General features: G+C 28.6%; 1 protein-coding gene across 4 annotated transcripts in view; it reads right to left on the bottom strand.

The window, feature by feature from the left end:
- GluClalpha (glycine receptor alpha 1) overlaps positions 1–23,277 on the bottom strand; it is a 328,193-nt gene that overhangs the window by 9,955 nt on the left and 294,961 nt on the right. For all 4 annotated transcript variants that reach the window (XM_016064935.4, XM_071188006.2, XM_071188007.2 and 1 more), the window contains exons 6-8: positions 18,734–18,957; positions 16,196–16,278; positions 8,369–8,503 (exon numbers count right to left, since the gene is read on the bottom strand). In XM_016064935.4, the coding sequence (XP_015920421.1) occupies positions 8,369–8,503; positions 16,196–16,278; positions 18,734–18,957 (442 nt within the window). The remainder of the gene's footprint in view (positions 1–8,368; positions 8,504–16,195; positions 16,279–18,733; positions 18,958–23,277) is intronic.

Here is a 23,277-nt window from a genome sequence, read left to right as displayed (position 1 = left end):
TAGAGACTTCTGTTCAGCACAACGCATGCAACTTCTTCCTTGGCCTGCTTATTCGCCGGATATGTCACCTATTGAGCACGTGTGGGATATGGTTGGTCGGCGTCTCACTCGTGATCCGCGTCCTGCAGTTTCCAAAGACGAACTTTGGTTGCGCATACAAGCGATATGGAATTCTCTTCCTCAAGCAGATATTCAACATCTGTTTGACTCCATGCCACGTCGTATAGCAGCACTTATTGCAGCGCGTGGTGGCTGCACCAAATACTGATTTCGGACGCTTAATTTGTTTCTTTTGTTTTGAAAATTTCATCATTTATTTGTATCAGTACAAGTCGTTTCTGCATTAAATTTCATTTGATTCTGATGATTCTTTCATGGTGTTGCATTTTCTACAAACAGCAGTTTATAATGGACATAATAATTAAAAAATTAAGGACGTAATAATTAATAAAATTAGAAAAAATTACAACTTGGTTTAAATTTGCACAACAGGTTATTAGGGGATTAAAAAATAAAGATATCTATTTATAAAAATGTTTCTTATAGCTTTGACAACGGCTGCTAAAATCATATTTGTATCGGCTCTCATTTGCTTTCCTCTTATTTCAAAACTAAATTAGGGTATTACTTTGAAATTTGTGGCTTGCTTCAAATATTTAGGGTCTAGATGGTTAGGATTAAATCGAGACAACATCATATTCCAAGCGTTCAAACATAGGCTTCCATTTTCAAGACTTGCCAGACGTGAATTGCCAGAAACAAAAGTTATTTGAAATATAAAACGAAGAGCTTCCAATGAAAAATTTTAAAATAACGGTGAGAGAAAAAAACTAGAGAAAACCACAGCAGCCGAAAGAGAAAAATAGGAAAATGGAAGAAAAAACCCCACTGACCGATGGAGCGAATTAATGGTAAAATGTATTTCCATGCGCTATTCACTTCCTCTGCGTAGCGCATACTATACATATTTTATTTTATTTTGCAACCATCGTTGAAAAGCCGACCCAAGTTTGGAATTACGACTACTTATGTTCAACTCCTCAGCCTTGTAATTTTGGACATAATCTGGAAGAGAAGGAAACTCTTCGAGCAAGAATTGGGAGAAAGTTTCCTTCATGGAGGACTTTTTTGCGCTAAATAGAGCAAAAAACGGCGAAACCTTCCATAATGAGCCCGACGGCAAGCTATTATCTCTCTATCACTGAGGATATTTAAACGCCAGCACTGAGGTCGGTTTGAGCCGGATGCGGAATTCGTATTGACCAGCCAGCCCTGGAATTCGAACCCAGGTTACCTCATTGGAAGGCGAACGCTCTATGCCCTGACCCACGCAGTACTTACTATTCATATTCATTTGGAAGTAAACACAGAAAAAAAATTTCAAAATAACTCAATCGTAACTTAACTTTAATCGGAATACTAGAAAGAAGAATTTAGCCAGCAATAAGCATTCACCCCGAAAAAAAATTAAAATGAAATAATTAGCGAAAACAGACATGAAAAAAATAAAAATACCAAACAAAATCGGTTATTGTTTTAGTTTCAAAATTTATAGCTTAAAAACACATTTTGATTTTTTTAATCACGGTGCAAGCAAAAAGTTCAAAAAAAAAGAAGAAGAAGACTAACACATTTGAATAAAGGTAACTGAAAAACATAGTTCTTGATGTATTAAAAATGATATCTCTCTGGATTAACACTTTTTTTATGCTTTTCGGGCACTGTCATGATCACGAAAAGAAAACCAATTGGGAAAGAGAAATATTTTATAAAGAGCTTTCTAAACTTCCATATATTGTAATTGTTTGGCAAGTCTCGTTATCCAACTCACGCAATATCAACATTAGATGAAACATAAACAGACGTCATTCCGCTAAAAAAATCTTCATCCATTTTTGCTGAACCAGATCGGATTCATTGTAGTAAAACAATGGACAGTTATAATGTGATGGGCAGCTAGTTCAATCCCAAGTTAGCTCCTCAATGTTTTCAGAGGTTTTGCTTTATGTCATTTAGTAGAATAGCTTTCGTGACAATAACTTCTCGGTGACTGCTTTAATAATTCGGATGCTTGATGTTCTGAGATTGATAATTTTCTTCAGCAAAAATTTTTTTTAATTCAAAGTTACTTCAAAAAGCCCCCTCTGAGATCGAACTGCAGTCCATCACAATGATAGCTAAGTGCCTTAAGCCATCGAGACCTAGTTTTTTCTATAATCTATTCTTATGGAGAATATTTATTTATTTATTTTTAAAATTTTTTTAATTTTTTTTGTGCATTTTAACGAAATAATTTTATAATAAAACCTCGAATTAAATTTAAGGCGGATACCTGATAATCTTATAGTAATAAGTGTGTGGTGAACCCTTTATGAAGCTACTTTATTCCTTGCAGCTGTGTATATATTTTTCCGAGAGGGATAATCCGTCAATCTCATGAGATGGTGACAAAACAATATGTTCTACCTTCAAAGCATAAGGAGTTTCCAATGTCCTTTACCCCTCAATTGGTGACCCGGGATTATTGAAATGCTCATAGATGGCAGTACTACAGGGCTGCCTGACACAAAAAAGTCGAATAATTTCCATTTATCATGATAGATGGCATCACTAGATAGCGTATTAAACCCACATTCCACATTTCACTTGAGAAACCCAACCGCAATCTAACTCCAACGTCTTCTGCCTAACGAAAAGCCTTACATAACCCAAATCTTATGCCCAGTTCAACTTCATTTTTGTGGTTTTGAAGCCATGCTAGTTGAAAATGGTTGAAAATCATATAGTTTTATATTCACGAATTCTTAAACACACCAGTTTTAAATGATTTCCAACCCCTGAAGGTAAAGTAATTTTCAGTACCGCAAACTTTACGGTTAACTGGATTAGCAAACTACTGTCAATTATTTTACCGTAACTTTGGAATGGAAATTTTTCACTGCGCATTTTAACATCAGCAAAGCGGGTGACGGAACATATTGCTATATTATAGTTATTTTTATATTAGAACACAGTACTTTAACATAATTAATAAAATATCTATGACGCATTTTCTTAGCATCTATATATATAAAAAAAACTTTAACGGCATATCTTTGACAACATAATTCAAATAAAGTTACACAAGGATGACGAACAGAAATGTTAGACGTTACCCTACTGTTGTATCATTCTACTTTAGTAAATTTTATTAACTGAGAGACGAAAACAACACAGGTTCCACATTGCCTCCATTTTTTTGTACTCTTTAGGATTTAATGCTATTTACACGTAGTTTTTATTTTATTCCGTTCAGGACCCCGACCATATAATCTCTTCACGGCACCATCTATAAGACGAGCCTTTCTGACTTCAGCTGCCCATGATCAAACTAACGTCATCTCAATTTTGTTCTCTCTTATTATATATCGTATTAGTACCCAAGCGCAATCATTGACATCCTTACTTTTGAAGCATACGATCCTGGGAAAGAGCTTATTTCCTCTTTCGCTGGTCCAGAACGGGTTAAAGCAAAACAAGGTTTAGAGGGAAAAAAAAAGAAAGGCAAATACCTTCAAAATATATATTCGTAGATATTTCTACTAAACTTTTTAGATTCCAAAATATCATACAAAATAATCGATCTCTTTCTTTTTCGTGTATTTCTCGCTTATATTATTTTTGTTTTTTAATTTCTTATAGGCATTTTCTTTTTTACTCTGCAAAACATCTACTTGTGTTAAATAAGTTCCTTTATATCATAATATTTTCGAACCAGTCTATACTTTTATTCCTTTGAAGTAAAGAAAAAGCTGTTTGCATGTCAAACCTAACTTTGCATAAGTGTACATAACAAAACAGCCGACACTTTTTTCGAAAAAGAGAACCAAATTCAACCGAGTAGATATTGAAATATTCGTCAAATAACGGAAAGAATGGACATAATAAATAGTTCTACCAGTGCATTTATGAAAATTAAGGCTATATATTTTAAACATTTTCGTTACAAGGCGAGGTTGATTAAATTGCAAATAAAATCTCCTGCAAAGATAAATATTCGGTGTTTTCAGTTCTAGGTGTTTTCAGTATAACCTTAGATATATAAACCTATCTAACCTATAACTTATATATAATAAATGTATCTAAGGTTTATGAATCTACATCTACCTTCATGAACTTTAGATATATAAAATTTGAAATAATTTTTAATTTCACAAATATTTCTTTTTTTATTTAATTTAAAAATATTTTACTTCATTTTTAAGACAATGTAATGTTTTTCGCTTGTTCCAGTAAATTTTCCGTTTTTATCTCCCTTTTTTAATGTTTTAATTTAATACTTTTTTAAAGTCAAGACATTTATTATTAATGTCATTAATGGAAAATCATTTTTTATATATTTAGACTATGAGATATATATGATAGAGAAAAAAATGTGACAAATGTCTTCTTGTAGCATATGATGACAGATCCATAAATTGACCACTCAATGAAAATGATAAAATGGAAAAAGGGGTGTCGATACTATGAATGAGGTGATTGTTGCCGAAAAGAATGCCTTCAAAATCTATGAATAAAGTTCTGTTTCAAAGATAGATTTTACTTTTTATTATTGGCGCCATATTAGTGTAAGAAAATAAGAAATTTATATTAAACTAAAGATCAAAGATAAATACTAATTTGCATTTTGAAGATAATCTTACTTACATAGTTTTAATAATTTGAAATAAAAACATTAAGTATGATTTGATAATTTTACTGCTCCATTTTGAATTAATAATTTACATTAATTAATTAAGAAATAAAACTGATTTCCGTCCCATATTTCATAGAAATGTGTTTGTCATGAGATACATTTTACCGTTACCAGAGACAATATTTATCTGAACACTAAATGCAAAAAAAAAAAAAAAAAAAGAATGAAATAAGTTAAATAGCTAACTTCAAGTTAAATATTTTTGCAGCGCAAAATTGATTGGAGAAATTGAGACAACGTAAAAATCTTTTAATCTTTATACTTTGGTAACTATTTGAACTATAACGAAATATCGATTTTCTTCCTGAACTTCTTAGTTTTCTTTAAATTCGTTTTAAAATCATGACTCTAAATTATATTAATTGGAAAAGTAGGAAGCCACTTAAGCATTCTAATGTTATATAGAGAAAAAAAAAGTATGGCCCAAACTACTGGAATATGGTAAAAATTATCGTGTTTCCGGCTCTATGGGAACATCAAGAAGCTCGGTAATTTTTTCCAAAGTTTTTTGATAATGATTTTAGTAAAAATAACAAAAAGTTATGGTTTACAATCATTGCCAAAATTGGGTAAATGTGGAAAAAATTTGGTAGTTTCATCATGATATGTTAGAACATAGCAAAAAACAAACCATTTATTCAGTTAAAATTACTTTTCTGTTTTGAATTTTTTTCATTAAATATGTGGTAATAATAACCATAAATTTGAAAACCAGAGTTTCAGATAAAGCATTACTATATAAGAGGAAAAACTACCAAATACTCTGTTTAAATATCGTTTATTTTGATTTAATTAAATGTTTTATATGTCATGTTTTGTATTAAAAATTATGTTTTTATTTTACCAGAGAAATGCCATTACCATACAGTACGGTAATTTTACAATTTTTTTTCCTCCTTGAGCAATTTAATGTTTTAGTTTATTTTTTTAAATTATAAACCCCAGTAGCCTTTTTACGTGAGGATTGTAAAATATGTGCAAATAATAGTAGACAAACGCTTTTATTTGCGAACTTTTAAAACTGTATAAAACTAAGTCTTCTTGTTAAATATAAATTTTTCGAATGAAATCAAAGTACGTAACTGTGCTGTATTCTACTTGGCAATAAAACATTTAGCGACTTGTAAAAAAAAACTGAAAAGGTACAGGGGCTTCATTTTATCTAGTTCGCCAAAGTCAAGCAAAAATAAGCAAAAGTGAAAAATGTAAGAAAAATATAAGAATGAGATTCTTTTAAAGATTTTGAAAAATGCCTACTATCTAAAGGCAGGAAAAAATGACACCAATATTCCGGCCTTACTGATTAGCTTTCCTTACAAACATTGCATTATTTATACTAAATTAAATAGAACAAAATGTTATTAAAATAGTATGTATTCCGTGATATATAAACAATATAAACTGTATTTTGGCCGCAATGGCCAGGTCAGCAAGGAGCTGGACTAACGCTCGTTAGAACCGGAATTCGAATACAGCCGGTCGAAGACTCCCCGTGTAGTATATAGTAACTGGAGCATGTTAAATATGTTGGGTCACAAAGCCCTCCATGTTCCCTTAACAAATTAAACCTTTGGGGGTACTGAATTAGAGTTTGATCGTTCTCTGGTTCAGTTTATGAATGAATGGATGTATGAATGGGTTCACCCTATAAACGGATGTGACGTATGAGTGGGTCAGAAGTCAAATTCTTAGTCATAGATGGCGCCACTGGAAAACAAGAACAATCACACCCCTTGTTTTAAAGACTTACGACAACAACAACAAACTGTATTGTGGTATTAAATATCAGAGAAAATAATAATTTATGATAAACAAATGATTACAAATTTACGTACGTTAAAATAATACTAGATCCTTTGATTGATTCATAACACCCAATTAGGAGATATTTTGCAATATATTAAATTTCATATTTGCAAAGAGTAACACATAAAAGTAACAGTTTGAAAGAATATCTACATAACTTGAACAGACTGAAGAAAAGAAGCAATTTTATGTAACCTACCTATTTTTTAATCATCATTGAAGCGAGGAGAATATTTTTTTAACAAAAAATAATATCCTAGTTATATAGAAATTTTCTTAAATATTTACCTTTTTCGCCATCCTTGGATATTGGAACTGAGCTTACCTTTTATAACTTTTCTTCACTTTTTCTATTTAGATTATAATTTACTAGCATATAGCGAAGACATTTACACCACAAAGATTTAAAATTTCATTTGAGCACCTCTAAAATAACATCACTTCTTTTGTTGGTCCCAATATATTTAAATATTATGATAAACATGTTCAAACATTTATGTTCATGTAGATTACAATATCTCGTGTTCAAATATTTCTTCGACGAAAGTAAAATGATGAATTGAAATTTAAATAATTGATTTTGCCAACTGAATTTGGGAAGAGAGTAAACATAGCTGTAAACATGTTGCTTGATTAGAGACTAAATGGATGTTTTTTTTCTAGATTAAATATTTTTTTTTAAAAAAAAGTATATTTAAAATAAAAGCCTGTTGCATTTTTAGAAAGTTTTATCATTCTTATAAAGCCTAATGGTAGCCGAAAAAAAACTATAGCATTAAACTATACATCGTAGAAAAGCTGATAATTATAATTATGCAACTGTAAATTATTAATGAATATAATAAATTTACGAAAGCAATTCATTGTGATGAAATTTAAATTTAATCATAAACATCGTTTAAAATCACAAAGGACATATTTATTTTATTTAAGACCTATATGAGTTTTGGTGTCACAATATTACTCCTTTGTCTGTAGGGTTAATGTGTCAGAGAGGGTTAAAATGGAGATGATTTTATCCGACAGGCTACGTCGCATACAAAAAAATAAGTAAATGTATTGTTAAATTTAGAAGTTTAAAATGACAGAAAAATAAAAAAATAATTATTTGCGAATATTTGACAAATATAATTAAAATCCTTAAGAATATAGTCTTTGATGGTGCGGAAACCCGGATTTTCGGAAAACATAATCAAAAACAAAATCTATTGTTAATGATCACATTTATTAAGCATTCAGAAATCATTTTTTTTTAATTTTCTGTCATTGTATAGGTAAAAAAAAGGTTGCAAAGACGTTGCGTAATTGCTTGGAACAATCACACTAAAAATAACGACTGCGATATTCTTTCTTTTTTAAATGAGACACTATGAATATTTAAAACGTAGCAGTTATGTAGCTTTGTTTTACGAATGCCGATTTGAAAGAAAGAAATTTGATTGCCGCATTTAATGAACAGATGTGATATAGATCCGTAAAAGAAAAGAAAATCTCTTGACAAGTAAATTTTTTAATTCTTTTCACTTCGTTGGCTCAGCTAAAGCGACATTGCAAACTTTCACTCTGAATTCAAAGAATTTAAAAATTTAGCTAGCAATTTCCTTCTATGATTGTGAACTTTTGCATGGACATTTTCAATTTTTCAGTTTACCCTTTTCATTGTTCAAATTTTCTGACTTAGCATGGTTAATTATTCGGAAGACAAAAGGTTAATTAGGTTACTTAACAGACTTTTAAAATTTACAAAAATTTTGGGATTGTGATTTGGTGCTCTTTAATAGTTAATGAGGTGTTCTTTTCGCTAAAAAAAGTTAGGATAATGCTTACCGGTATTTGTTCGACTAGTGCAATAATCGGTGAAGAATCTTTCCAAAGTAAAACGTGGAAGATGAAGATTCTTTGTCACTTGAACAGGATCGCCTTCTTTCCAAAGAAAAACTAAATCTTCGGTTGTGTAACCGTCTAAAACGAAAGAAATATACAGTAAAACTTCTTTCTAAGTCGAATTACAAAATTTTCAGTCGAACTCTGATAACTCGCTTAATAGATTCAGAGAAGAATCTCTTGCATAAGTAGGGTTAAATATAACTTAATTTATGCATTCGAAAAATAAATATAATTTTTATCCAGTTCGCATCGCAAATTATTTGCTTGAATCCTCATTAAAATATGAATTAGACTACATTCGACTTATCAGAGTTTTACTGTATTCGCTTAGCAACCCAAAATGTTGCTAAAATTTGATAAAACACTCACTTGATTTTTGACTTACCTCAGCTTAAGTAACACTTAGCATCCAGCATATTTTGTCTAAAAATATTATGTCTAAATAATTGCTCGAAAAAGAATAGAATTAAATATACTAACTAAAATACATTATTTAATAAACTAAACTCAGTGGCGCGACAGCCCACAGAGGGCCAAGACGTACTGTGCCAATCTCAGTTTTCTTGACCTTGGGCTCTGGGGTGCAGGAGTAGATGTCCAGCTTAGGTGGTCAGCCGAACGCGGAACCCCCAGTGTTTAGTTTCCAAGCATGCTTGGTACTCATTTATCGACCCACTGAAGGGATGAACGGCTGACATTATTTAATATACAAGTGACATTATTTAATAGTGAAGTGTAATTTAGAAATGTAGTTTTAAATTAAATTAAGCGTTTTTGTAACATTAGTTTTCTCAGGCATAAAAAGCATTCTCTGAATAAAATATGAAGTCAAAAGTTTCATATATATTTTATATTCATGTATATTTCACTCAATAATTCACTTAATGTTGCTCAATGTCACTTTACCTCACTCAGTGTTATAAAAATGAAGTGCTGCTACATATTGTCGTGTATATGCACAAATATAAAAGATTCTTTGAATGATACAAAGGGGAGATAGGGTTAAGTTATTGCCACCGTGCATCGTTAAGGGAGCTACCCTATCACGGAATAGTACTTTCATTTACCCAAATTATCTTAATGCTCTGTTTAAATTATCTCAGTACAACTATTGTCAAAATCTGCAATCAAATAGCATCAATAATTGCTATTTTATCGTAAACTAACGATTTAAACTAACGTTAACGTTCGTAAACTAACTATCGTAAACTAACGCAAACTTGTCGAACTTGGCAAATGTCTCACCAAATCCTTAAATATACTTAAAAGGTAAGTCTTAAATATGTTTTATTATTATTTATTTACACTAATTCTCTTTCCTAACGTTATTTCTTAGATAAAAATGTCTTTTGATATATTGACCAATGTAAACATATATTTTATTTTTTTAAGCACCTTGTAGTTTTAAATATTAATATTCTTTTTTCTGTTAGAATTATTTTCTCCATTTTATGTTTATGGTAATATTTGTTGTACAATAATTAATATCACTGTATTTTTATGATATTTTAAATTGAATTTATGTCTATAAATAACATTTAAATTTTTTCATTCAAATTTTTTGCAATTATTAATGATTTTCCTTCTTTCTTAAATAATGATACTAATAAACGCTAATAAGATTTTCTCGGTTACAGAAATTTATAACTCAAATATCTTCAAATATTTCAAAAATAATTAATAACAGAGTTTGTTTACATTATTTTTTAAATTAATTGATACCATTGATGCAACGCAATTATTTGGTTTTCTGATGAATTGACAACGCTAAATCATTATGTCAATGAAATGTAAGGATTTCGATCAACAATTTAATGTTTACCCATTTTTTCATGCAAATTTATCAAAATATTATTAATTCGAGATAAAGTTTATGAATATTACTCATAATTGCAAGCATCGGGAAATAGGTATCTTTTGATGGTAATCCGTTAAAATATAATTAGATTGAGAAAAAGTTTATGAGTATAACACCTATTTTTAGAAATAGTAAAATTGATATCTTTTGATGCAAATTCGTTAAAAAATCATTAGTTAAGTATAAAGTTTGCGAATATTACAACTATTTTTAAATACCTTGAAATTAAACCTTTTAATGTGCGAGGGCTGTTTTTTGGATAAGGGCCGTTTTGTTGTGTACACTAATATGTGACGCGTGTGTCGCAACGAGTACTTGCGTAGTGTTCTGGCATTTCTTGCGAACAACTGTGATTAGTTACAGCTGTGGTAGGTAATCTATACGTTCAGTTCTGTGTCTTGAAATTTTCAAGTTTAACAAATCACCAGCCGCTAATGAGGTATGGTCAGTGATGTGTCTTTAGTCAGCAAAAAACATGTCTGCTGGATATATTCAACCACATAACTGTTAAGTTTACGAGGCTTCCTTCTGACTGGATATTTCGCTACTCCATGCAGTGACTCTCTCCACAGCTCAGTCCCACGCTTTATTGGACTCTTATGGCTGGGAAGTTTTGGACCACCCCTCAATACAGCCCAGATCTTGTGCTAATTGATTTGCATCCTTTCTGATGCTTCAAGCGTCGTTTTGGTGACAACCAGTACAACGAAAACGAAGACGTGAAAATGGTCGTGGCATCTTGGTTATCGAAGCAGGTGGCAAGTTACTGTAAAGAGGGTATTCTAAGTCTAGTTACATATTAGTGTTCTAAGTCTAGTTGTAAGGTATGATAAGTGTTTAATCAAACCTACAACTGTTTTATTTTATTTTATATCTTATTTTAGATCTGTCTTTGAAAGCTGACCCAATTTTTCTTTTACGACTGCTGTTCAACTCCGTGGCATTGTAATTTTGAACCAATCCAGAAGGCAAGGAAATTCCTGGATCAGTACCCCCAGAGGTTGGCAACTATTTTGAAAAAAAAAGAGAAGCATATGTAGAATCGAAAAACACATTCGATTCGTGAAAATCTTCCTTCGTTTGGTTTTTATTTTCAAGCAGTGCTTACTTAAAAAACAGCCCTCGTAAATTTGTTAAAATATCATTAATTTGAGAAAAAGTTTATGAGTATAACATCTATTTTTAATCATCGTGAAAAGTGATAGTAGACAGAACATGCTCAAGGAGCGTAATTTAAAATAAAAGAAAGTGTAACTATGTTCCTAGCCAAAAATTACTATCGATTTCTATTTCTAGGTTGCAGGGTGGGTGGGTAGGGAAAGGCTCTCAAAATACTAAAAATTTATTTATTAAACTTAGAGTATCGTAATTACCATTTCCCTTCGTAAATTCAACAACGATGATTATGATTCGATTGAAGGTACTTTCTTCAAAAGTAACACTCTCCCAGAAACGGGAAACAGGAGTATTGAAAATCGAATCTCAGCCGGGGGTCTTTCATGCCTCGTCTCACTCTGAAAATCGAAACTGGTTAAGTCCAACGAGAACTCCAGTTGTTTCTCAAAGGGGATGCTTTATTTTTTTTCTTTTTTAAACATCACTGATTTTTGTTGGCAACTGCCTAGCTCAAACTTCATTTTGCTATGTCACGGAACAAAGATCGTTAAAACGGAAGAATTTGCTTGTTTTCAACGCTGGACCAATTTAATTTAGAATTTTTTCATTTGTTAGTCTCAGGTAAAATGCTTTGATGTAGATTTTGCAAATAATGTACTAGAACTTAAGAATTTTAAATACATCGTAACTGTCCGAAACTAGAAAAATTTTGCCATTAATAATACAATTAGCACAAACTATACCTTACTCTAAAATAGGAAAATATATGATAAAGTTAATGGGATTATAGTTTTTAATTTTCTTTTTAATTAAAAAAAAATACAGAAAAGGTAAATACAATGATGAAAAATAAATTAGTTTTAAATATTTATTTGATATTTTAAACTCATAAATTAAAAGTAATTTAAAGAATTACTTAAAGAATTTAAAATTGATCGAGATGGTTAATTATAAAGTAAAAGAAATCCAAAACAATAACATTATTTAATTAAAATGCATAAATTTTAATTAAAATTTTAATAAACCAATTTTTAAAGTTTTATGAATTTTTTCTTCACTTTGATAAATTTCACCCTTTATATTATTTAATATATTCTTTATAAAATATATTCTTCCTTTATATTATTTTATATATTCCTTTATACATTTTTTTTATATATTCCTTTATATTCTTTATATTCTAAAAAGATAAAAAACTCTCAATTTTTATTTTTATTTTTATTATAATTTAATAAATAATTTTATAGGTTACCATGTGATGAAAAAAATGGTTTTACTTTTTAAGGAAATTATTCAGAATATTATAGAAGAGAGGTTTTATTTATTTCAATAAAGTTATTTTAAAATAATGGTTAATTATATAGTAATAATAACTATAGAATTCCTAATGAAAGCTAAAGGCATTACAAACTAAAAATTAATGAAAATTATTATAGTCTAAAAAAGTATAAATTGTTATTAGCAATAAAGTTTGCATTGCAATAAAATTTAAATATGCTATCAGACTGTATTACAAGCTTATGACACGAATTTTGATATAAGTTAATCCACTCATTTTTTAAACATCGTGCCATACATCTTCAAAAATTATGTTTCAAAGCATTAACAAGCATTTATAATTCCAATTTATAATTGAAGCATCTACTGCATGCAAAATAAAATTAATTGGAAAATGAATTCTGATCAAATTTGATAGAACAAATATTTTTATCTGACTAATTAATGGATTTTGAATATTCTGATAAAATATATTATTTTCAGCGTATTTATATGTTATAGAAAACGGTTATCTTATAGAAACAATTGTTGCTTTTTGTAAATTTAAATTTCATTATAAAGTAATAAAAAATTAAAATAAACAAAATTATAAGTATACAAAAATCTTTAATAAAGTTATTGGCCTTTTAATTGAAGCAATTAATACGGTGATTCGATCAAGTGAGAATTTATCGTAACAATGAGGATGATATACTTTTATAATCAGCAATTAGTTGAAGGTTTTCCTCTCAACTAAGCATGAAAATGTTCAAAAATAGTGGTCTGCATCACTGTAAAAAAATCAACAAAATTATAGTCCTCATAAAAGAGAAGTGGTCCAATGATGATCGCATGACTTATTTTAGGATTTTTTTTCTCGTGATTAGATTGCCTTTTTACGGTGACGAAAAAATTATGACCTTAATCACAAGAGAAGGAAATTAAGTGTTTAGCTTAGAATGTCACGCTCTTCTTGTGGTGCCTTCATTAGAAGTTGCTGACACTAATTACGGGCACGCACGTAACGCGAGAAAAAGTACCCGGTAATGAAAATCACTAAAAAAGAAAATTTTAGATTGTAATGGAGCTAAAAAGTGAAATGATTTTTTTTCGATTTCTTCCTCGGAATTCTTTTTTCTTAAAAAAAGAAATGGCGCTATCGGGGCCTTTTCATCGATTGTAATTCTGTCATTAGTGAGTGTAATATAATTTAATTTCCTTTCTCGTTTTCTTTGTCTTTAAAAAGAGCAATCAGCGAAGCTTCATCTGGTATTTACTAAGGAAACTTAACTAGATTATTTGCCTTTAGATATCTTTTGGAATTAAATGTTAATTTATTCAAATTTATACTTGAAATGATTCTACCTAAATATTCTCTAGAATTGGGATGGTAGAAAGAAAATTATCTATTTAATAATTTTTATTTTGAGTTGTGAATAGGCATAATTTAAATTTTACAAATTGGATAGAAACCTATTTAGTTCTTATTTGAATGGTAATTGATAATATTTTAAAAGAATGTGTTTATTTCATTAAATAATATATTTTATTGAAAATAAAAACAGTCAAATCCTTTTAATGTATCAACAAATTGATAATTTATCAGAATGATCCGATGAATAAATGTTATATGATTACAACTCACGCAGAAGACGCAGCTTGTGAAATCTAAAAGATAGCTCTTTTACAAATAACTCATGAAATTTCTATTTCAAGTTATTTTTTTGAGTGCAGAGTTTATTAAATTATAAAATCTTTCTAAAACAATTTGCTAAAGAATGTAACTAAATTAAACTATTTTAGAATTCCCCAATAACATTTCAAGTCCTGATCATAAATAGTTTTTAATATTATTAATTGGAGATTTAAATTTCTCGAATTGGATAGAGAACTATTTATTTTTTTTGAATAATAATATATGATCTTTTAAATGAATGTATTTATTTCATTAAATAATATATTTTATTGAAAATAAAAACAATCAAATCCTTTTAATGTGTCAACGAATTGGTAATTTATCAAAACGATTCGATGAATAATTGTTATCTGATTATAACTCACGAAGAAATCAATTTAGATTATTATTCCGCATATATCTTAATATGCAATCATAAGCAGCATATTTTAATACTTAACATTATGAACTACTAAAATTTTCCACACAGTTTGTGTGGGAAGTTTAAAGAAATAAGTAGCAAAGTTTGTGCGGGTAATTTCCCACACACTATAGCAAGAGATAGGTGTTTTACAAACAGCTCAAGTTTTCTTTTTACATGCAGAATTTATTAAATTTCAAAATCTTACTCAAAATGTTGCGAAAGAGTGTAACTAAATTAAACTATTCTGAAATTTCCCGATAACAATTTGAAGTCCTTTTCATAAATAGTTTAGATTGTTATAATTGAGGATAATTCATTGTAGATATTTATCATTTACAGTTGCTAAAGCAAAGTGCTTTTGATATACATATTCCTCGTTAGAATTTGTAAATACTTTAAACATATACTTTGAAGCTTTTTAAATGCATTTACCCATGGTTAAAAGAGATTTGAAAATAGAATATTATTTTAAAATAATTTTTATAAATAGTTTATAACATTGGTGATGTCTATTCAAATATATTTTACATTTATAAATTGCAAAGGATTTAGTCTAACTAATTAACTTTAGTCTGAACATTTTTCATGCAAAATTTAAGAAAGCTTTAACGCGATATAACTTCTTGTAAATACTTCTAAATTTTATTTGTGACAATGCTTAATAAAAGATGAATTAAGTTTTAAATTTATTTATATTAATCTAGAAAATAAAACGTGTTTAATTCCTGTGAAAACTTTTTCATTTAAAAAACGCACTATATTTCGCATTTACATTATTTTTTAATAATGACATATTAACTTATATAAGCTTTCGTTTTTTAAACATATTTAGACTTCAATTAAAAAAACTAATTTAATTTATAAAAGTTTATCTAGTATTTTCCTAATACAACATTGAGAAAAAAATATGGTTACAACTGCCAGAATACGGTGAAATTAACCATGTTTCTGTCATACCAGAAAACTCGATACTTTTTACCGAAATGCTTTGATAATATTTTAGATAAAATTATTAAAAGAATGTGATTTTATAATACTTTATAAATTTTGGTAAATCTGTTAAAATGTGATAATTTTATCATGATACTTTACAGCATGGCATAAAAATCATTAATTTACTTTTCAGTTTTGTATTTCTCTTATTAATGTATGGTAATATGAACTATAATATCGAAAACCAGAATTTCCGGTAAACCGTACTATTCAATCAACAGGTTGTATTTGGTCCAGTGCAATTATATATTTACTTTAAATGAATTTAATTTTATTTTCTAATGCCAAGTTGTATTATTATGATAAGTTTTTGGAAAATTATTCTTGGGTTATGTGGTTTTTCCGAAATTAAATTTCTTTATAAGATATTTATATTATAACTATTTAGAAAAAATAATTTAATATTCTATAAACTTTTCTTGGTAATTATAAAATGATACTTACAGCTAGCCATAACAATTGAACATGTTTGTTTGTCCAAGGGGTAAAACTTTAGGTCCATGGGGCAGGAGAGAACTAATGATATTCTGAAAATTACATATTTAAATATTAAATATCATAATAAACAAATATTTATAATATTTAATAAAAACAATTATAATAAGAGGAATATTTATAATAAAAATGTAATGCTTTTTCTTGGTAATGTACAGTGCACAAAGAAAAGAAAAAGAAGTTATTCCCTGGTTGATTTCTGATCGAATAATAAGAACTTTTAAACATACGATTTTTTTAAAAAGTTTTATTACTCAGAAACTTATTGACCAATTTCATTGAAATTTTTTATTTCACCATATGAAATTGCATTATTTGAAATGATGTAAAACAAATATACCTTGCAATTCAAAATTTCATGACTATTATTAAACAAAGTAATAAATTAATTGCGTAGTATGCTTTATCTCGAGAACGTTTATCCAGGGATAATTCTATGTTAAATATATTTCAACAATTCTTTATTATTTTTTTCAGTTTTATTTAATAAAGGCTGAAAAATTTTAAAATTGTAAGGAATGAAATCTCCTATTTTTCTTAAAAAGAATGTAATTTCATAAAAAATGTAACGAATGTTTTCGAATAGCTTCTGAGAAAATGAAATTTAAAAAAGACGTATATTATCTAAATAACTTTTATGGTTAACTACTTTTCAACAAAAACATTTACTTTTAAATCTTTCAATATTCTTATTTTAATTCGTACTTTTCGTATTTTAATTTGCACTTTCTATCGTATTTTAATTGAGATTTGAAGAGAAGTCATACCAATTGAAATCTGACAAACCCGGGGAACACGAATAAACTCAGAGTATGCTCCCTCCTAAACCTGATTTGCGATTAAGTTTACATCAATTCGTGAGATATGAATGAATACACAAAAAGTAAAATTAGCATTAAGGAATCCAAACTTTTGGCGACTCTTCGAACCAAACTATTGGGGACAGATTGTTTTTTAAATTGCTGCTAACCCCCATCCATATTATGGGGGTCAGAGCCCAAATCTGTTGAAAAGTATGATTGTAAGCATGTATGATTTTTTGTCTAATTACGTAAATTAAAATATTGCCTGCACTAATTATTTAGCACATTTGAGATCAACCCCTCGAACCATGAGAATTGGGTCCTAGTACGGGAACATAACATTAGATCAAATGTTGTTCAGAGTGATTCAGTTTTTACGCACTGTAAGTAACAAGTTAATTACTTTGTCTTCGAGAAATATTTTGCTGTTCTAATGCATCAAATTGGAGATATCATAATTTGAGAGATACTTATTAATAAATATTGTTATTAAGTTTTTGTATTTATTTATAAATTTAATGCCTATTATTACTCATATAGCACTATAAATAACAAAAAAATACTTATTGGATATAAAATCGAATAAATATATATAAAAATATTAAACAGCTGTTGCATCAAGAATAAATTTTTTTAGTGAACTACAGCACAAATTAAACGGATAAAATAGTCGAAATCACAAAGTCACTTCTACAATTCCCGTAAATATACGTGTTTGACATGCGTTTCAAAATGATGTGATCTAAAAATTAGTTTACCAAGCACTTTATACTTAGGCCTAATTATTAATGAAAAGCATTTAAAGCTTATTATCAGAGTTAATCACAATTTGTATGAAAAAAAACATAAGGATTATACACGCATTTATTGTCATAATTATGTGCACTCCCATGACGTAGTCGGTTGCACTGTAAAAAATTCTGGATCAAATTACGGTAAAAAAGACAGACACTCTGAGCACCTTTCACCGTAAAATCCATTTTTACAGGAGCATGTTACTGAATAAAAAAATCTGATATACCCATACTTTTTACAGTCATAATTACCGCAACTTTTGCTGTAACTCTGAATAAATATTGTAAAATTTACGGTGCATCATTTTACGGTAATGATGCACCCAAAATACCGGTATTTTTTACCGTAATTTAATCCATAATATTTTACAGTGTAAGATGTTACTCACATTGTTGTTGCATATCTGTAGATCGTGAGTTCAGTCCTGGCAGCTGACAAAGCAACCGGAGTGTATACGGTCATATTAAATCTGACCTGGCGGAAAGTACTCTTGTTGTCTGTGTTTTAGAAGCTTGAAATGAGGCCTATCGGAAAAAGCGTCGTCTGTTTATAGTCAAAATAACTTGATTTAACCATGGTTCGGTTATGCGTTACAATTATGGGCACATTAAGTGTATTTCAATTGCTCATATTTCGAAACGTTCAACTCACTTGCTGAATTATACTTTATTTTTAAAGCCAATAAACTACAAGTAGCAATAAAGTCGCAAAGTATAAATATATGCCAGACTAATATAATGATTAAATAACGAGCTTAAAATTTCTTTGCTTAAAGTAGTTTTTTGTTATTCTTGTTTTTTGCGGTATACCTTATACGTTAACTTACCTTCATTTTGTACATAAAATTTTGTTCCATACAAATATTAATCTATTTAAATGCGTCACTTACCGAATACTGTACAAGACATCTCCATTTGGGTATATACGTAAGAGGACGTTGGGCATAATAATATTGTGAAAGTGGCCTTCTTTCTCATTTGAGAAGAACAAATCCGGTTTCCAGATTCGGTCTGGATCTGTGAGGGTCAAGTACCGTACTTGACCCCCCATATCATCAAACTGCAATCTCTCGTCCCGCCACTGTTCACGAAATGTAAGTTGTACACTGTATTCCTGAAAACAATACATAAGAATAAAAATGATGCTTTCAATAAGATAATTATTATTGAACATTAAATATAAACCAGTTACTTTCAATAGGGAAAAACATCTTATAAATATTGTAAGATATACATATGTATAAAATAAAGTCTATAAAATAAATTAGAGTGCAAGCGTATAAAACAAAGTTTCAGTGTCCAAGTTTGTAAATATAGAAATTGTATAAAAATCATAATCACAACTATAATGTAATAGATAGATTTGGTTGGTAGAGATAAATGGTATAGATAACGGCAACAAGATTGGAATCACTTAGAAGTTTTACAGATAAGAGTACATTAACATATATAAGGAAAAGGGGAGATGTGTTAACATGTAGAAGTTGTTCCGAAATTCGACCGACGAAAAGATATCAAGAGGACGACTCATGGAGGCCCGATAGGATGGGAATCATGAAATTCCTGTAGAAAACAACCACAAAAGATACTAAAAACGTGTTAAATCCAAAAAGATTTAATTTGATTGAAGTGACGCCTGCCACCGTCACAGTACTGTCTACAACGTGTTAAAACGATCAGTATGATCGAAGAAGTGACAATGACTCACGTTATGAGATGCTAAGTTGTATACAAATGCATCGTTTGCACAAGGGATTTAAGAAGAAATCAAACAAATTGAAATCCGGCGAACGTGGTGAACAAGACTAGACTCAAATCATACACCCTCTTAAACCTGATTTGCAAATCATAGGTTCTATGCTAAGTTTTCTTGATTACTTTTATAACCCTCGGGTTTTAAAATAGCTTGTTTAATTCTGCAATAACTTGACAGTTGACTCAAATTGACAAGAATTGCACGAACCCGTTCATAACTTGTGGAAGATTTAAGAATCGCTTTCTCACTCTCTGAGAGTAAACATTCATAAGAGTACTTTTACATAATAATGCGAGATATAATACGAGTGCACCAAACTGATATAATTATTGATAAATAAGTGAGTTCCATAGTCCACTAGAGTCAGAAAGGCTAGCATCATATATGATACCGGGCATATGACTACGATTCTGAAAGGGTTAAGACTTTTATTACGCTACTGTTAAAACAGATGAAAAAAAAATTCCTTATCTTCGATACTGTTGAAAATATAAGTCTTAATGATTAAGATATTTTCTTCCGAAATCTGTATTTTTTTAAAAAAAAATTTAAATGTCGACAACCAAGTTTTCCGTTACTAGAAAGCGAAGTAGTTAGCTTTAAACTTATTAGGCTGATACTACTACAGACTACTTTTTTCGATGTAGTATATACTCAGACTATTCACACTACCATTTTAGAACATTTACAAGTAATTTATCATACAGTGTTTTGTTTAATTTCTTTTTCGCTAAAATATATTTTCCGAAAACCAAATATTATGCATTACAAGACAGAAGAAAAATATGTTGTACATGCCATCACCCCTTACTGAAAATTGATTTAAGTAAATAAATAAAAGATATATTGTTAGTGGGGGGGGGGGGAGAATATTTCGCGTACTTTCGGATTAAGAAAAAGTACTCTGTATCTTGTTTTTCTCTTCCTAAAATCTCCCGCATAATGAAATACATAACAGTTCTTGAACACTTTTACACCATCGCATTTATTTGTAAATTAATTAAATTGTCGGGTATTTCGTATCCTACATGTATAGAAAAATTTGATTGCAAGAATTAAACAATAAGTAAACTAATTACAGAAAAGGAAGAAATTTTGGTCGGTGATTAAAGAGACTGTTTCCACAGAGGATAAAATAATAGTTATAGAGATTAATTAAATATTGAGTTAAGCAGAGAGTTCGTAAATATAGTTTGCACACTCATGTTACCGCTTTGTTTGTGTTGGTTTTCTTACAAGAAATATTGAATGTACGGATTGAAACTCATTGATGCTTGTTATAATTCTAAATAGTAAATATTCCAATCGAATTAATTTAAGTTAATATGGTTGAACACCAATGAAATTTCAACCAGAAAATTGAAAGAAAAAAAAAAGAATGCATGGAGCAAACTGGACGAAATAGAGAAAAAATTAAAAATGAACAATAAAATTTTTTAGCGATAAGTATTATAAGAATAGTTTAAAATTAAGCAAAATTTAATCTTATACCAGGGAATCGAAAAGTTTTTACACTTACTCTTTAAAAAAAATAAAAAATTTAATATTACTTTTTTCAGCTTTCTACAGATTTCTACTAATTTTACAGATTGATACAAACTTCTAACTAATTTTAAAGTAATAAACAGAATTTGGTTATAAAAACTAGTATACTCTTTATAAGTGTGAATTGAATATTTAATTTGTAACAGAATTAATGATTAGTAAGTGATTTATCAATTTAATTGTATTAATACTATTTACTAATGATGTTTTTTTTACATATTTTACATTAACAGTTTTTTTATACATATTTATATGATTAGGTTAGGTCCTACTATACTTCTTTATGTGAACATGGCAAGAAAATACTGCTTTTATGAATTGTGAAGTATTTTAAATTTTTTTCTTCCTCTCTCAATATAAGAATTTTCATTTTAAAAATGCTGTAAAATAATCGGGATCAGAGCATCCATCTAATATACCATAAAGTTTACTGTTAGGAACAAATTTTTTAGGTAAATTTTAAAATAATTGAGTATTATTCATTTGGTAAAATTTGATTAATTTATTAAATTGGCAACAAAGGCATATAATCTTATTATTAATTTGTAATAATACCTATTTTTTACTCTAAAGCGTACGTACTTCAGACAAAACCTTACATTCCTCTTCAATTGTAACTGATTGATTTGCTTACAAATTTAACAAAAACAAGACAAAGATATATCAAACCATTCTTAATCTGTAATAATATAGTAATCCCCTTTTGTGTATTGCTTTTATGTGTAATTAACCCGTAAGAACATTATAAAAATATATCTTATCTAAAAATTATATATCTTATCTATAAATCATCTGATCAAATTTTATTTCCTGAACACATTTTTTATGCGAACAGAATTTTTTTGTTTAAATTTAAAATGCCCAAAGAATGTATCTTTAAGTTAAACTAATTGTGTTAAATTAAATGTTACATTTAATTTACTTTGTTTAATAAACTCTTGATGTTATGAAATTTAATTAGCACAAATCCTAAAGTTGAAAAACTATTGCTTACTCAATTTTAATCATTTAGAAAATTACATTATTTACGTTAGTTTTGTGAGCTAAAATGATACATTTAAATTGAATTTTTTAAGTTGTCTAAGAGGTGATGCAGATTGAAATTTCCAATTTTTTGAAATTATATTGTTTTTAAATTTATTCTGATACATTTGACACCTAAGTTTTGTTGATTACTCAAAAAATTTTGAAGTCGTAATTTTTTTTGAAGTAAGCATTCACTGAATACAAACAACCTGCAAACTTTAAAATCGTTTTTCTCAAGAACAATGTTTTGTGTTTCTGCAAAAGATTTTTGTGCTTCTGCTGCAGGTATTTCTAAAAAACTGGTATATATTGAAATTGCAGTGAGATTATTTGATTTTGTTTTTAAAGAAAATCGATTAATGTAATATTTTGATCATAATTAGTTTAAAACGTTCAAAAATTAGATTTTCGAAATATAATAGAAAATAAAGAAATAGTTAACTTTTTAATTCATATAGAGTTAAGTTCAATTTCAAGAGTAGAAATTTGCAAGTAGTTTAAAATATTTTTAATCATTTTTGTACCCTTAGCTGTGCGGAAACGGTGTATACTATTTAAAAAAAAAGTATACCCCAACAAAATACTCAATTTTGGGAGATTTTAAAAATTTTGAAAACGTTTTTTTAATTTTGGCTACATCTATTTTAAAAATGGAATTATATTTTTATTATTTTAAACCAACAATTGTCAGAATAAAACAATAAAAACTATTATTACTCTAATGTATATCAAATAAAGTTACAAATCCATTTATAATAATCTATTTCAACGCATCTTTAAAAACCAAATTCATTTTTTTTCACGCAAGAGCAGATATTCTTAACAGATTAATAAAAAATTTCAAGAATCGAACTAAGTACTTATAATTGGATACCATTACAATTTAATTAATAGCTACAAAGTAATTAAATTAAAATGAAGCGTGCAAAATTAAAATCGTTTCTCCCTTTTTGATAATATCTAAATGATTCCACCACATCTGAATGAATAATTTATCGAATATATGGGAATTCTCGTTCTATCTTTTATTCCATCATCTATCATATTTCTCCTCACAAAGTAATAAAAAAATCAAAAAAAAAAATGACGCAGTTGGAACCTTCCAAT

The sequence above is a fragment of the Parasteatoda tepidariorum genome, chromosome 12 (genome assembly GCF_982258835.1).
Source record: "Parasteatoda tepidariorum strain Cologne lab strain chromosome 12, Ptep-v5.0, whole genome shotgun sequence".
In the NCBI taxonomy this organism is placed as follows: Eukaryota; Metazoa; Arthropoda; class Arachnida; order Araneae; family Theridiidae; genus Parasteatoda; species Parasteatoda tepidariorum.
This window is presented reverse-complemented; position numbering and strand designations above follow the sequence as displayed.